This window comes from Erinaceus europaeus, chromosome 16, assembly GCF_950295315.1.
Source record: "Erinaceus europaeus chromosome 16, mEriEur2.1, whole genome shotgun sequence".
Classification (NCBI taxonomy): Eukaryota; Metazoa; Chordata; class Mammalia; order Eulipotyphla; family Erinaceidae; genus Erinaceus; species Erinaceus europaeus.
Window position 1 is genome coordinate 13,937,258 of NC_080177.1, and position 12,879 is coordinate 13,950,136.

General features: G+C 41.5%; 2 protein-coding genes across 2 annotated transcripts in view; both read left to right on the forward strand.

The window, feature by feature from the left end:
* BLOC1S6 (biogenesis of lysosomal organelles complex 1 subunit 6) overlaps window positions 1–12,289 on the forward strand; it is a 53,643-nt gene extending 41,354 nt beyond the window's left edge. The window contains exon 6 of the mRNA XM_060174593.1: window positions 12,155–12,289. The gene's annotated coding sequence lies outside the window, so the exon portion shown is untranslated. The remainder of the gene's footprint in view (window positions 1–12,154) is intronic.
* Window positions 12,172–12,879, forward strand: part of SQOR (sulfide quinone oxidoreductase) — a 40,787-nt gene continuing 40,079 nt past the window's right edge. Inside the window, exon 1 of the mRNA XM_007517308.3 lies at window positions 12,172–12,387. Coding sequence (XP_007517370.2) covers window positions 12,172–12,387 — 216 coding nt within the window. The remainder of the gene's footprint in view (window positions 12,388–12,879) is intronic.

Sequence of the window (12,879 nt, forward strand, 5' to 3'; positions counted from 1 at the left end):
ATCACAGGACACATCTGCTCTGCCCAGTCCAGCATATCAAAGAAATCTCCCCAGATGCTGGGCCTGGAGAAGGTCCAGGTGAGGAGCTCCTCCACTCTGAATTGTTTGCTTATGTTAAGATCAGCATCTACTGCCCCAAAGGGTGTCTCAGGAAAAGCTGCTCTTAGGGAAAAGGACTCTTATGTAGTGTGGCTACTCAAGTAGTATTTGTGAGCTCACCTTGTCTCTCTGACTCTGTTCCATTTGTAAATTGGTCTTAGTGTAGGCCCAAGGGTGGGTCCTATGACTTGCAAAGCTATCATAAATAAATTCAGCTGTTTGGCTTGCTTTCAATTATCATAATGGCAAGAACAAAGTCGAGGAGTCAATTTGAACTGAACTCTACTGCTTAAATTAGTGATATTACCTAAGGCCTATACTCTAACCTTACACTTGACCTCATTTTTATCTGTAAAATGGCATTACCAACACCCCATTATGTTATTATAGGGAGTTTCCAAGACTGTGTGAACCAAGTATACCTAGTAAAAATTTTGTGCCAGCTAGCTATTTTGACAGTTTCTTCTGATTTTCCCATATCACATCCTGTCTTCTGGGAGCTTTTTGGTTGAAAGTTATAGAGGGGTAAAATATTCTTTATTTTTATATTTATTTATTTATTTTGCCTTCAGGGTTATTGCTGGGGCTTGGTGCCTGCACCACGAATTCACTGCTCCTGGAGGCTATTTTTTTTCCCTTTTGTTACCCTTGCTGTTTTATCATTATTGTGGTTATTATTATTGTTGTTATTGATGTTGTTGTTGTTGGATAGGACAGAGAGAAATGGAGAGAGGAGAGGAAGACAGAGAGGGGGAGAGAAAGAAAGACACCTGCAGACCTGTTTCACCTCTTGTGAAGTCACCCCCTCTGCAGGTGGGGGAGCTGGGGGCTTAAACTGGGATCCTAACACCTATCCTTGTACTTTGTGCCATGTGCACTTAACCTGCTGTGCTACCACCTGGCCCCCAACTGATGATATTCTTAGGGATCCTTTAATTAAATGGGCCTAGAAAGCCCAGGTGGGAGGAGCTGGTGAAAGAGGGGGGACCTTCCAGGTGCACCACCACTTGGACAGTAGGTTCCAGCACACTTGTGTTATGTGGTAGAGCTTCACTCAGCCCTCAGAGTATGCTTGGCCCAAGGAAGCCTGTGGCTGAGAAGGTGGCAGGGAGGAAATAGGTGGACTCCCTTTGATCAGTATTCTGCCAAATAGTGTGTTAAGAAATTGACCTTGAGGTTATTGAAACCTGAAGCAAAGCAGGCACACTCTGGCCTACACTTGAGCTCAAACAATTGTGAATCAGAGAAAGAAAAAGACTCTTTGTTTCCTCAAAAACAAAAGTAGCTGAAAGCCTGACTACAAGTTTAATACCAATATTGACAACTGCGTCGGTGCTATAGTGGTGAGCATAGCTGCCTTCCAATATTGACAACTTTCTGTTGATTCTGAGAGCTATCAAACTCTTTTTTTAAATTAAAAAAAATTATCTTTATTTATTTATTGGATAGAGACAGGTAGAAATCAAGAGGGAACCGGGTGATAGAGAGGGAGAGAGACAGAGAGACACCTGCAGCCCTGCTTCACTGCTTGTGAAGCTTTCCCACTGCAGGTGGGGACCAGGGGATCGAACCTGTATCCTTGCACATTGTAACATGTGTGCTCAACCAGGTGTGCCACCACCCAGCCCCAGGCTATCAAACTCTTAAGGCCAGACACCACAATGTCTGCTTCAAGATAACATATTTCCTCAGTGGGGCTTCCTGGGTTGAGCTGGTAGTAAGAACTACCAGCTTTATTCAATGCAATCACATCATTTATGTATGCAACTTATTTTTTTACTTTAATTTTTTTATTTTCTTTATTGGAGAATTAACGTTTTACATTCAACAGTAAATACAATAGTTTGTACATGCATAACATTCCCTAGTTTCCCATATAACAATACAACCCCCACTAGGTCCTCTGTCATCCTTCTTGGACCTGTATTCTCCCCACCCATCCACCCCCACCCCAGAGTCTTTTACTTTGGTGCAATAGGCTAATGCCATTTCAGGTTCTACTTGTGTGTGTGTGTGTGGTTTTTTTTTTTTTTTCTGATCTTGTTTTTTAATTTCTGCCTGAGAGTGAGATCATCCCATATTCATCCTTCTGTTTCTGACTTATTTCACTTAACATGAATTTTTCAAGGTCCATCCAAGATCGACTGAAAACGGTGAAGTCAACATTTTTTACAGCTGAGTAGTATTCTCTTGTGTATATATACCACAACGTGCTCAGCCACTCATCTGTTGTTGGACACCTGGGTTGCTTCCAGGTTTTGGCTATTACAGATTGTGCTGCCAAGAACATATGTGTACATAGATCTTTTTGGATGGATGTGTTGGGTTCCTTAACATATCCCCAGGAGAGGAATTCCAGGGTCATAGGGTAGGTCCATTTCTAGCCTTCTGAGAGTTCTCCAGACTGTTCTCCACAGAGGTTGGACCAATTGACATTCCCACTAACAGTGTAGGAGGGTTCCTTTGACCCCACACCCTCTCCAGCATTTGCTACTGTTCCCTTTTCTGGTGTATGACATTCTCACAAGAGTGAAATGCTATCTCGTTGTCTTTATTTGCATTTCTCTAACAATCAGAGACTTGGAGCATTTTTTCATGTGTTTCTCAGCCTTTTGGATCTCTTCAGTGGTGAATATTCTGTCCAAGTCCTCCCCCCATTTTTGGATGGGGTTATTTGTTGTTTTGTTGTTGAGTTTGGCAAGGTCTTTACTCTTGTCTGATGTATGGCATGTAAAGATCTTCTCCCATTCTGTGAGTGGTCTCTTGGTTTGGGTAATGGTTTCTTTTGCTATGAAGAAGCTTTTTTATTTTTTCCTCTTTTTTTTTTTATTGGGTTCTTAATGTTTTACATTCAACAGTAAGTACAATAGTTTGTACATGTATAACATTCCCCAGTTTCCCATATAACAATACAACTCCCACAAGGTTCTCTGAATCCTTCTTGGACCTGTGTTTTCCCTACCCACCCACCTGAAGCTTTTTAATTTGATGTAGTCCCATAGGTTTATACTTGCCTTAGTCTTCTTTGTAATTGTTTTGTTTCATTGAAGATGTCTTTCAAATGTATTCGGAAAAGAGTTCTGCCAATATTTTCCTCTAAGTATCTGATAGTTTGTGATCTAACATCGAAGTCTTGATCCACTTGGAATTTACTTTTGAATTTGGTGAAATACAGTGGTTCAGTTTCATTCTTCTGCATGTTTCAACCCATTGTTTCCGACACCATTTGTTGAAGAGATTCTGCTTTCCCCATTGAATAGTCTGGGCCCCTTTGTCAAAGACTAGATGTCCATAGGTGTGGGGGTGTATGCAACTTTTAATCGGTATTTTCTAAGGGGGGAGTGACCAGAAGCAGTGCCATAATATGGCAGGGCTCAGAATCTTTCCAGGAAGCTTTCTTTCTTTCTTTTTGTTTAATTTCTTTATTAGGGAATTAATGTTTACATTCGACAGTAAAAACAATAGTTTGTACATGCATAACATTTCCCAGTTTTCCATATAACAATACAACCCCCACTAGGTCCTCTGTCATCCTCTTTGGACCTGTATTCTCCCCCCACCCCCACCCCCACCCCACCCCAGAGTCTTTTAACACCAATTCCAGTTCAGGTTCTACTTGTGTTTTCTCTTCTGACCTTGTTTTTCAGCTTCTTCCAGATATGAACTATTAACATAGCACTCAGCACTATTAACATTCTCAGTAGTACTGAAACGGAAGTGGAGTGGATCCTAAGGAAAAGAAGTGCTCTGACTCCTCTTTCACTCCCAGGCACTCCTACAGAACTGTCTCTCTTGCTTTAGCTTTTTCTCTCAGCTTTCTCTAACCCCCTCTGTTAAGCTACCCCCCTCTCCTTCCTCCTTCTCCTCAGTAATGGGGTTGGGGGTGGAGGTGGGTTAGGGTGTGGATCATAAACTTGAATTTCTGTTTCTTAACCTCTGTGAAGACCCACATGTGTTAGTCTCCAGCTAGGCACCTGCATTCTATCAGTAGTAAAATGTTCAAGGAGCATCATTGACTCCAAATAACTGAATTTAATGGTAGGATTGGGGGGGGTCTTTTAATCCTCTCAGAGGAAGATATTTTCATTCTGGACCCTTCAATTTGTGGGATTAGATGGGATCCAAGTTGGGGGAAGCCACGGGCAGGTTCTGAGGAGCCTTCCTTTCCCTGCTGCGGGAGCACCAAATGCCGAAGCAGAAGCTTGTGTCTGGGAGGTAAAGGGTCTCTGAGGAACTACCAGGGAGGTTGTTTATGAATCAGGTGTGATAAAGGGCTCAGCACGGGTACAGATGCTTCCCTGAAAGGTAACTTTATGACAGCAGTCAGGCCTCCTTTTATGGCTTTTGTTTAATCATCTGACTGAAATTGCTCAAGGTGTGCAGGGCCTTTGCTTGTACATCTGTAGACAGTGATTTGATTATATTACATGTTTCTGGGCCTTTGGAGCCAGGAACCATGTGAGTGGAGGCTGTGGCTTTGGCTGTGGCCTGAACTTTTGAGTTGCAGAAGGCAGGAAGGTGTGGGCTTCTTGCTAGGCATTTCCTGCTTCTACAAGGCTTAAGGTACTCCTTTTTTAAACATTTATTTCTTTATTGGGGAATTAATGTTTTACATTCAACAGTAAATACAATAGTTTGTACATGCATATCATTCCCTAGTTTCCCATTTAACAATACAACCCCCACTATGTCATTTATCATCCTTCATGGACCTGTATTCTCCCCAGCCACCCACCCACCCCAGAGTCTTTTACTTTGGTGCAAAACGCCAATTCCATTTCAGGTTCTACTTGTGTTTTCTTTTCTGATCTTGTTTTTCAACTTTGGCCTGAGAGTGAGATCATCCCATATTCATCCTTCTGTTTCTGACTTATTTCACTCAACATAATTTTTTTTCTTTTTTTTTTTAAGTAAGACCTTGATCTTTTTTTTTTTTAATATTTATTCATTTTCCCTTTTGTTTTCCTTGTTGTTTTTTATTGTAGTTATTATTGTTGTTGTTATTGATGTCGATGTTGTTAGATAGGACAGAGAGAAATGGAGAAAGGAGGGGAAGACAGAGAGGGGGAGAGAAAGATAGACACCTGCAGACCTGCTTCACTGCCTGTGAAGCGACTCCCCTGCAGGTGGGGAGCCAGGGGCTTGAACCGGGATCCTTAAGCAGGTCCTTGCGCTTTGCACCACCTGTGCTTAACCCGCTGTGCTACCGCTGGACTCCCTACATGATTTTTTCAAGGTCCATCCAAGATCAGCTGAAAACGGTGAAGTCACCATTTTTTGCGGCTGAGTAGTATTCCATTGTGTATATATACCACAACTTGCTCAGCCACTCATCTGTTGTTGGACACCTGGGTTGCTTCCAGGTTTTGGCTATTACAAATTGTGCTGCCAAGAACATATGTGTACACAGATCTTTTTGGATGGGTGTGTTGGGTTCCCTAGGATATATCCCCAGGAGAGGAATTGCAGGGTCATAGGGTAGGTCCATTTCTAGCCTTCTGAGCGTTCTCCAGACTGTTCTCCACAGAGGTTGAACCAATTGACATTCCCACCAGCAGTGCAGGAGGGTTCCTTTGACCCCACACCCTCTCCAGCATTTGCTGCTGTTACCTTTTCTGATGTATGACATTCTCACAGGAGTGAAGTGATAGTTCATTGTTGTCTTGATTTGCATTTCTCTAACAATCAGAGACTTGGAGCATTTTTTCATGTGTTTCTCGGCCTTTTGGATCTCTTCAGTGGTGAATATTCTGTCCATGTCCTCCCCCCATTTTTGGATGGGGTTATTTGTTGTCTTGTTGTTGAGTCTGGCAAGCTCTTTATATATGTTGGTTATTAAACTCTTATCTGATGTATGGCATGTAAAGATCTTCTCCCATTCTGTGAGGGGTCTCTTGGTTTGGGTAGTGGTTTCTTTTGCTGTGAAGAAGCTTTTTAATGTGATGTAGTCCCATAGGTTTATACTTGCCTTGGTCTTCCTTGTAATTGGATTCGTTTCATTGAAAATGTCTTTAAAATTTATGCAGAAAAGAGTTCTGCCAATATTTTCCTCTAAGTATCTGATAGTTTCTGGTCTAACATCCAAGTCCTTGATTCACTTGGAATTTACTTTTGTATTTGGTGAAATAGAGTGATTCAGTTTCATTCTTCTGCATGTTTCAACCCATTGTTTCCAACACCATTTGTTGAAGAGACTCTGCTTTCCCCATTGAATAGTCTGGGCCCCTTTGTCAAAGATTAGATGTCCAGAGGTGTGGGGCCTCATTTCTGGGCTCTCAATTCTATTCCACTGGTCAGTGTGTCTGTTCATGTTCCAGTACCAAGCAGTTTTGATGACAATGGCCCTATAATACAGTTTGAGATCTGGGAGTGTGATGCCTCCGGTTCTATTCTTTCTTAAGATTGTTTTGGCAATTCTAGGTCTTTTCTGGTTCCATATAAACATTTGTAGCATTTTTTCTATTCTCCTAAAAATTGTGCTTGGGATCTTGATGGGGATAGCATTAAATTTGTAGATGGCTCTGGGTAATATATTCATTTTGATGATGTTAATTCTTCCAACCCATGAACATGGAATATCTTTCCACTTCTTTGTGTCGTTTTCAATTTCTTTGAGTAGTGACTCATAATTTTCAGTATACAAGTCTTTCACTTCTTTGGTTAGCTTTACTCCTAGATATTTTATTGTTTTTGTTGCTATAGAAAAAGGAACTGATTTCTGGATTTCAATTTCTTCTAACTTAGTGTTTGCATAGAGGAATGCCACTGACTTTTGAATGTTAATTTTATAGCCTGACACCTTACTGTATTGCCTGATGATTTCCAAAAGCTTCTTGCTGGATTCCTTAGGATTTTCCATGTATACTATCATGTCATCTACAAATAAGGAGAGTTTGACTTCTTCTCTTCCAGTCTGTATGCCTTTAATTCCTTGCTCCTGCCTGATTGCTATGGCAAGAACTTCCAACACTATGTTGAATAGTAATGGTGATAGTGGGCAGCCCTGTCTAGTACCTGATCTGAGGGATAATGCTTCCAGTTTTTTACCATTGAGTATGATGTTGGCTGTAGGTTTTCTCTATATAGACTCCACTATCTTCAGGAATTTTCCATCTATTCCCATTTTTTGTAGTGTTTTGATCATAAAGTGATGTTGTATTTTGTCAAAGGCTTTCTCTGCGTCTATTGATATGACCATTTGGTTTTTGGTCTTGCTTTTGTTGATGTGGTGGATCACATTGATTGATTTACGTATATTAAACCAACCTTACATGCCTGGGATAAACCCCACTTGGTCATGATGGATAATCTTTTTGATATACTGCTGTATCCGGTTGGCTAGAATTTTGTTCAATATTTTCACATCTATGTTCATCAGAGATATTGGCCTGTAGTTTTCTTTTTTGGTTGTGTCCCTGTTTGCTTTTGGTATCAGGGTGATGTTGGCTTCATAGAAGCTGGAAGGGAGTATTCCAGTGTCTTCAATCTTCTGGAAGACTTTTAAAAGTAGAGATATTATTTCTTCTTTGAAAATTTTGTAGAATTCATTTGTAAAACCATCTGGTCCAGGACTTTTATTTTTGGGGAGATTTTTGATAACTGTTTCAATTTCATTAGCTGTGATGGGCCTGTTCATGTTATCCACTTCCTCTTTACTTAGTTTTGGAAGTTGGTAGGTATCTAGGAAATCGTCCATTTCTTCCAGGTTCTCTAGCTTGGTGGCATATAGTTGTTCATAGAAGCCTCGCATGATATGTTGAATTTCTGTAGTGTCTGTTGTGATATCTCCTCTTTCATTTACTATCTGATTTATTTGGGTCTTCTCCCTTTTTTGTTTTGTGAGTCTGGCTAAAGGCTTGTCGATTTTGTTTACTCTTTCGAAGAACCAACATTTACTTTCATTGATCTTTTGTATGGTTTTCCTATTCCCAATGTTATTTATTTCTGCCCTAACTTTAGTGATTTCTGTCCTTCTGGTTGCTTTAGGATTCCTTTGTTGTTCTTCTTCTAGGTCTTTAAGATGTGCAATCAGGCTGTTTATTTGTGCCTTTTCTTGTTTCCTAATGTGTGCTTGTATAGCTATGAACTTCCCTCTTAGGACTGCTTTAGCTGTGTCCCAAATATTTTGATAGCTTGTGTCTTCATTTTCATTGAAGTCTCGAAACATTTTGATTTCTTCCTTGATTTCCTCTTTGACCCAGAAGTTGTTAAGAAGTGTACTGTTGAGCTTCCACATTTTGGGACTGTTACTAATCTTTTGTTGATTGTTAAGTGTTAGTTTAATTCCACTGTGGTCTGAGAAGATGCTTGGGATGATTTCAGTGCTCTTGAATTGGCTGATGCTGTCTTTGTGGCCTAACATATGGTCTATCCTTGAGAATGATCCATGTGGATTTGAGTAAAATGTGTATTCCAGTTTCTTGGGATGAATGACTCTGAAAATGTCCAATAGTTCTAGTTTATCTATCTCTTCATTTAGCTCCCTTATGTTTTTACTGATTTTCTTCTTGGATGATCTGTGAAGTTGAGAGAGTGGGGTGTTGAAGTCCCCTACTATGATTGTGTTACTGTTAATATATTGCTGTAGCTCTTTCAGTAGAAGTTTGATGTATTTAGATGGCTTCTCATTGGGTGCATAGATATTAATAATTGTTAAGTCCTCTTGATTGACTGATCCTCTGAGCATTAAATAGTGTCCATTCCTATCTTTTTTAATCTTATCTATTTTAAAGTCTATCATGTCAAATATGAGAAGAGCTGTTCCTGCCCTTTTTTCTGGGCCATTGGCTTGTATGATAGTTTTCCATCCTTTCACTTTAAGTCTGTGTTTGTCTTGTTGAGTTAGGTGGGTTTCCTGTAGACAACATATTGTTGGGTTGTGTTTTCTGATCCATCTTCCTACTCTGTGTCTTTTAATAGGTGAATTCAGGCCATTGACATTTATTGATATCAAAGATTGAAGATATTTTAACGCCATTTTTGTAGAGTTTTAGAGTGTTTTGATATATGTCCTATTTGTGGTGGTCTGGTTGTTTATAGGAGACCTTTCAGAACTTCTTTCAGGGCAGGCTTGGTGATGGTTGCTTCCTTCAACTGTTGCTTGTCTGAGAAGTTTTTGATGCTTCCATCTAGTCTGAATGACAGTCTAGCAGGATATAGTATTCTTGGCTGAAAGCCTTTCTCATTGAGCACTCGATAGATATCTTGCCATTCTCTTCTGGCCTGTAGTGTTTGTATGGAGAAGTCTGCTGCTAATCTTATGGGTTTTCCTTTGTAGGTGACTCTGTTTTTCTCTTGCAGCCTTGAGGATCCTTTCTTTATCCTTATTCCTTTCCATTCTAAGTATGACATGTCTTGGTGTCTTTAGGTCTGGGTTAATTCTGTTTGGGACCCTCTGGGCTTCTTGAATCTTTATGTCTTTGGTGTTGTCTAGACTAGAGAAATTTTCAGCTATTATGGCCTGGAGAATGCTTTCTTCCTCTCCTTCTCTTTCTTCCTCTGGTAAGCCAATAATGCGTATATTGTTTCTTTTGAAGTCATCCCATAGGACTTTGTTGTTGTTTTCAGCATCTCTTAATCTCTTTTTGAGATCTCTTACTTCTTTTTTAGTTGTCTCTAATTCATCCCCAATCTTGCTAATTCTGTCTTCAGCCTCATATAGATGCTATTCTCTCTGCCCTCTACTGCTTTCTGGAGTTCATCTATTTTGTTGCCCTGCTCTCATACTGTTTTAGCTTGTTCAGCTATTTGCCTTCTTAGCTCAGCGATTTTAGCTTTCAGCTCTCTAATAATTAGAATTTTCTTCCATATTCTCATTTGTTGTTCCTGCATTTCTGATTACAATTTTTTCAAATTCTTTACTCACTCCTGTTATTATTTCCTTAGCTAATGTTTGGATGTTGAACTCGTTGTTTTGTGCTTCACCCTCTGGAGGACTTTTAGCTGGACTCTTGTCCTGGTTCGAGTCTCCAATATTTTTTCTTGTTGTTTTAACCATTTTATATATTATGTTATGAGTTCCCTTTATCAGTACTTTTCAAATTATTGATCACTATTGCCTGGATTGACTTGTGTCTACGTAATTTAATTAAAGGTTTTACTGTGGTGGAAGTTAACAATTTTTTCAATCCCTGAGTTGGAGCTCAGTGGTGTAAAAGTCTCTTTGTTTTTTTTCCCTGTAGGCTATGGGAGCCTGAGGGCTTTTAAACTATCAATAGGCTTCTTAGCTTAATCACTGACTCCTGACTAAGAGATAAAGCAGGGTGTGGCAGAGATAATCCAGTGGTTATGCAAAGAGACTTTCACAGCCCCTCAGCTATGCCACAGAGGTATAGGTCTTCTCCTTAGTTTCCCAGTTAGATCTCTGTCCCCTGGTGTCCTTCCCTGTTGCTGCTCCAGATTCTGAGGGTAGTAGCAATGGAGACTCAGAGTTGCACTTGGTGAGTCTCTGGGGAGTCCTTTCCTCTCTTCAGCTGTCCCCTTGTTGGTGGAGCAGACTGGAGGTGGTGTTTCCACTGATAAACTGTTGAACTGTTAGCAGTCATTTAATCTCTCCTTAGGCCCCTCTCTCCTCTCTGTCACCAGCCACGCGTGTTTGTACTCACGGGTGATTTACTGTGTTCCTGTGGTCATTCTAGTCCTGTCTTGTTTCGGTCCGGATGGTCTCCTTTTGTTTTCCTAGTTGATCCGGGAGAGGAGAGGAGAGGAGAGGAGAGAAAGCCATCTGCTGCTCATAGCTCCGCGGGTGATTTACTGGGTTCCTGTTGTCATTCTAGTCCTGTCTTGTTTCGGTCCGGGTGGTCTCCTTTGGTATTCCTAGTTGATCCGGGAGAGGAGAGGAGAGGAGAGAAAGCAATTTGCTGCTCGCAGCTCCGCCTCCGGAAGTCCCCTTCTTGTTTCCTAATGTGTGCTTGTATAGCTATGAACTTCCCTCTTAGGACTGCTTTAGCTGTGTCCCAAATATTTTGATAGCTTGTGTCTTCATTTTCATTGAACTCTCGAAACATTTTGATTTCTTCCTTGATTTCCTCTTTGACCCAGAAGTTAAGGTACTCTTTAAGGCAAGGGGTCCTGTAGGCTTTTACCTGGGGGCTCACCCAGCACTGATGGACTGAAAAGCCAGAGTGAAGTACCATGACGTCATTCTGACTTCCCTGGGCAGGTGACCTCAACAGTGTATCCTGGAACCTCACCTCTCCAAAGCCCTACTCCACCAGGGAAATATAAACAGGCTGGCAGTATGGATTGACCTGCCAATATCCACATCCAGCAGAGAAACAATTACAGAAGCCAGAACTCTCACCAACTGAATGTTATAAAGAATTTTGGTCCATACTCCCAGAGGGATAAAGAATAGGGAAGTTTCCACTGGAGGGGCTGGGACATGGAACTCTGGTGGTGAGGACTGTGTGGAGTGGTACCCCTGTTATCTTACAGTTTTCTTGTTAATCATTATTAAATCACTAATATATATATTTTTAATTAAGGAATGTTCTAGAGAGGAGACTGGTGATAGCTGGCTAGAATCATAAGATGGACCAGTAGGTGGAAGAGAAAGGGCAGGGGAGTAAAGATTCTCTGGCTCGATGAAAGTTCTAGAAGCCCTGGAGAAAGGTGGGGGGCAGGGAATAGAAGACATAGCCAATTGTTAGCCACCAGCAGGGCAAGCCCAGGAGACTTGGAGACCCCAGCCAGATGGGAAGGTGACCTTTTTCTTGAGATTTTAAAATTAACTTTATGTACAATTAAGCACAACACTCCTTCTCTTAAGACAGGTGTGTTGACCATTGCAGGAAGCTCACTTAGTCCAACTGAACAGCCCCTAGCCCTTCTACTGGCAAAACTCTGGCGACACACACCAAAGTTCTTTCAAGAGCCCTGGTGGAACGTCCATGAGTGGTTTTAGTAGAGCTTTCTTGATGGTCTTGATGGGTAGGGAAGGTTTGATCCCGGCTAGAGGTGACCAGGTGCCAGCCTCCCCTTCCTCCCTGAAGAAGGAAACGCTCCAGTTCTACAGTGGCCCCTCAGCACTCAGCCTGGTCTCTTTTCTTTCCAGCCTGACCCAGCCTGAAGATGGCTCTGCTGGTGTCTGTGGTGTCTGGTGCCAGCTTCCTCAGGCTGGGTGCCTGGCAGGCTGCATCACTTCAGCTCCACACAGGGGCCAGCCTGGCAGCCAAGAACTACTATGAGGTGCTGGTGCTGGGTGGGGGCACCGGCGGGGTCACCATGGCTGCCCGCATGAAGAGGAAAGTGGGTGCCGACAATGTGGCCATCATTGAACCCAGTGAGGTAAGTCTCTCCAGTTGCACAAATGAATGGTGATTAGGGAGCGCTGGGTCTTCATGTCCTCAGGTTAGTGCTTTCCTTGGACATAGAAAATGAGCTATTTTGGATTGGAGAGAGAGCTCAGTGTGTTCAAGCAAGGGACTTGCTCGCCTAAGGATCCAGGTTCCATCCCTGGCATTACCATATGCCAGAGTTGAGCAGTACTCTGCACTGTTTTCTAAGAAACTAGATTTATACCAATTGGAGGTATATTTTTGGTATGGAAAAGTAAGATGCATCTAACTTATTTGGGAAGAAGGGTAGGGCCAGAGAGGCATTTCATATATATATATATATATATATATTTTTTTTTTTTTCCTTTTTGTTGCTCTTATTTTATCAGTTGTGGTTATTATTATTAATGATGTCATTGTTGTTGGATAGGACAGAGAGAAATGGAGAGAGGAGGGGAAGACAGAGAGGAGGAGAGAAAGACAGACACCTGCAGACCTGTTT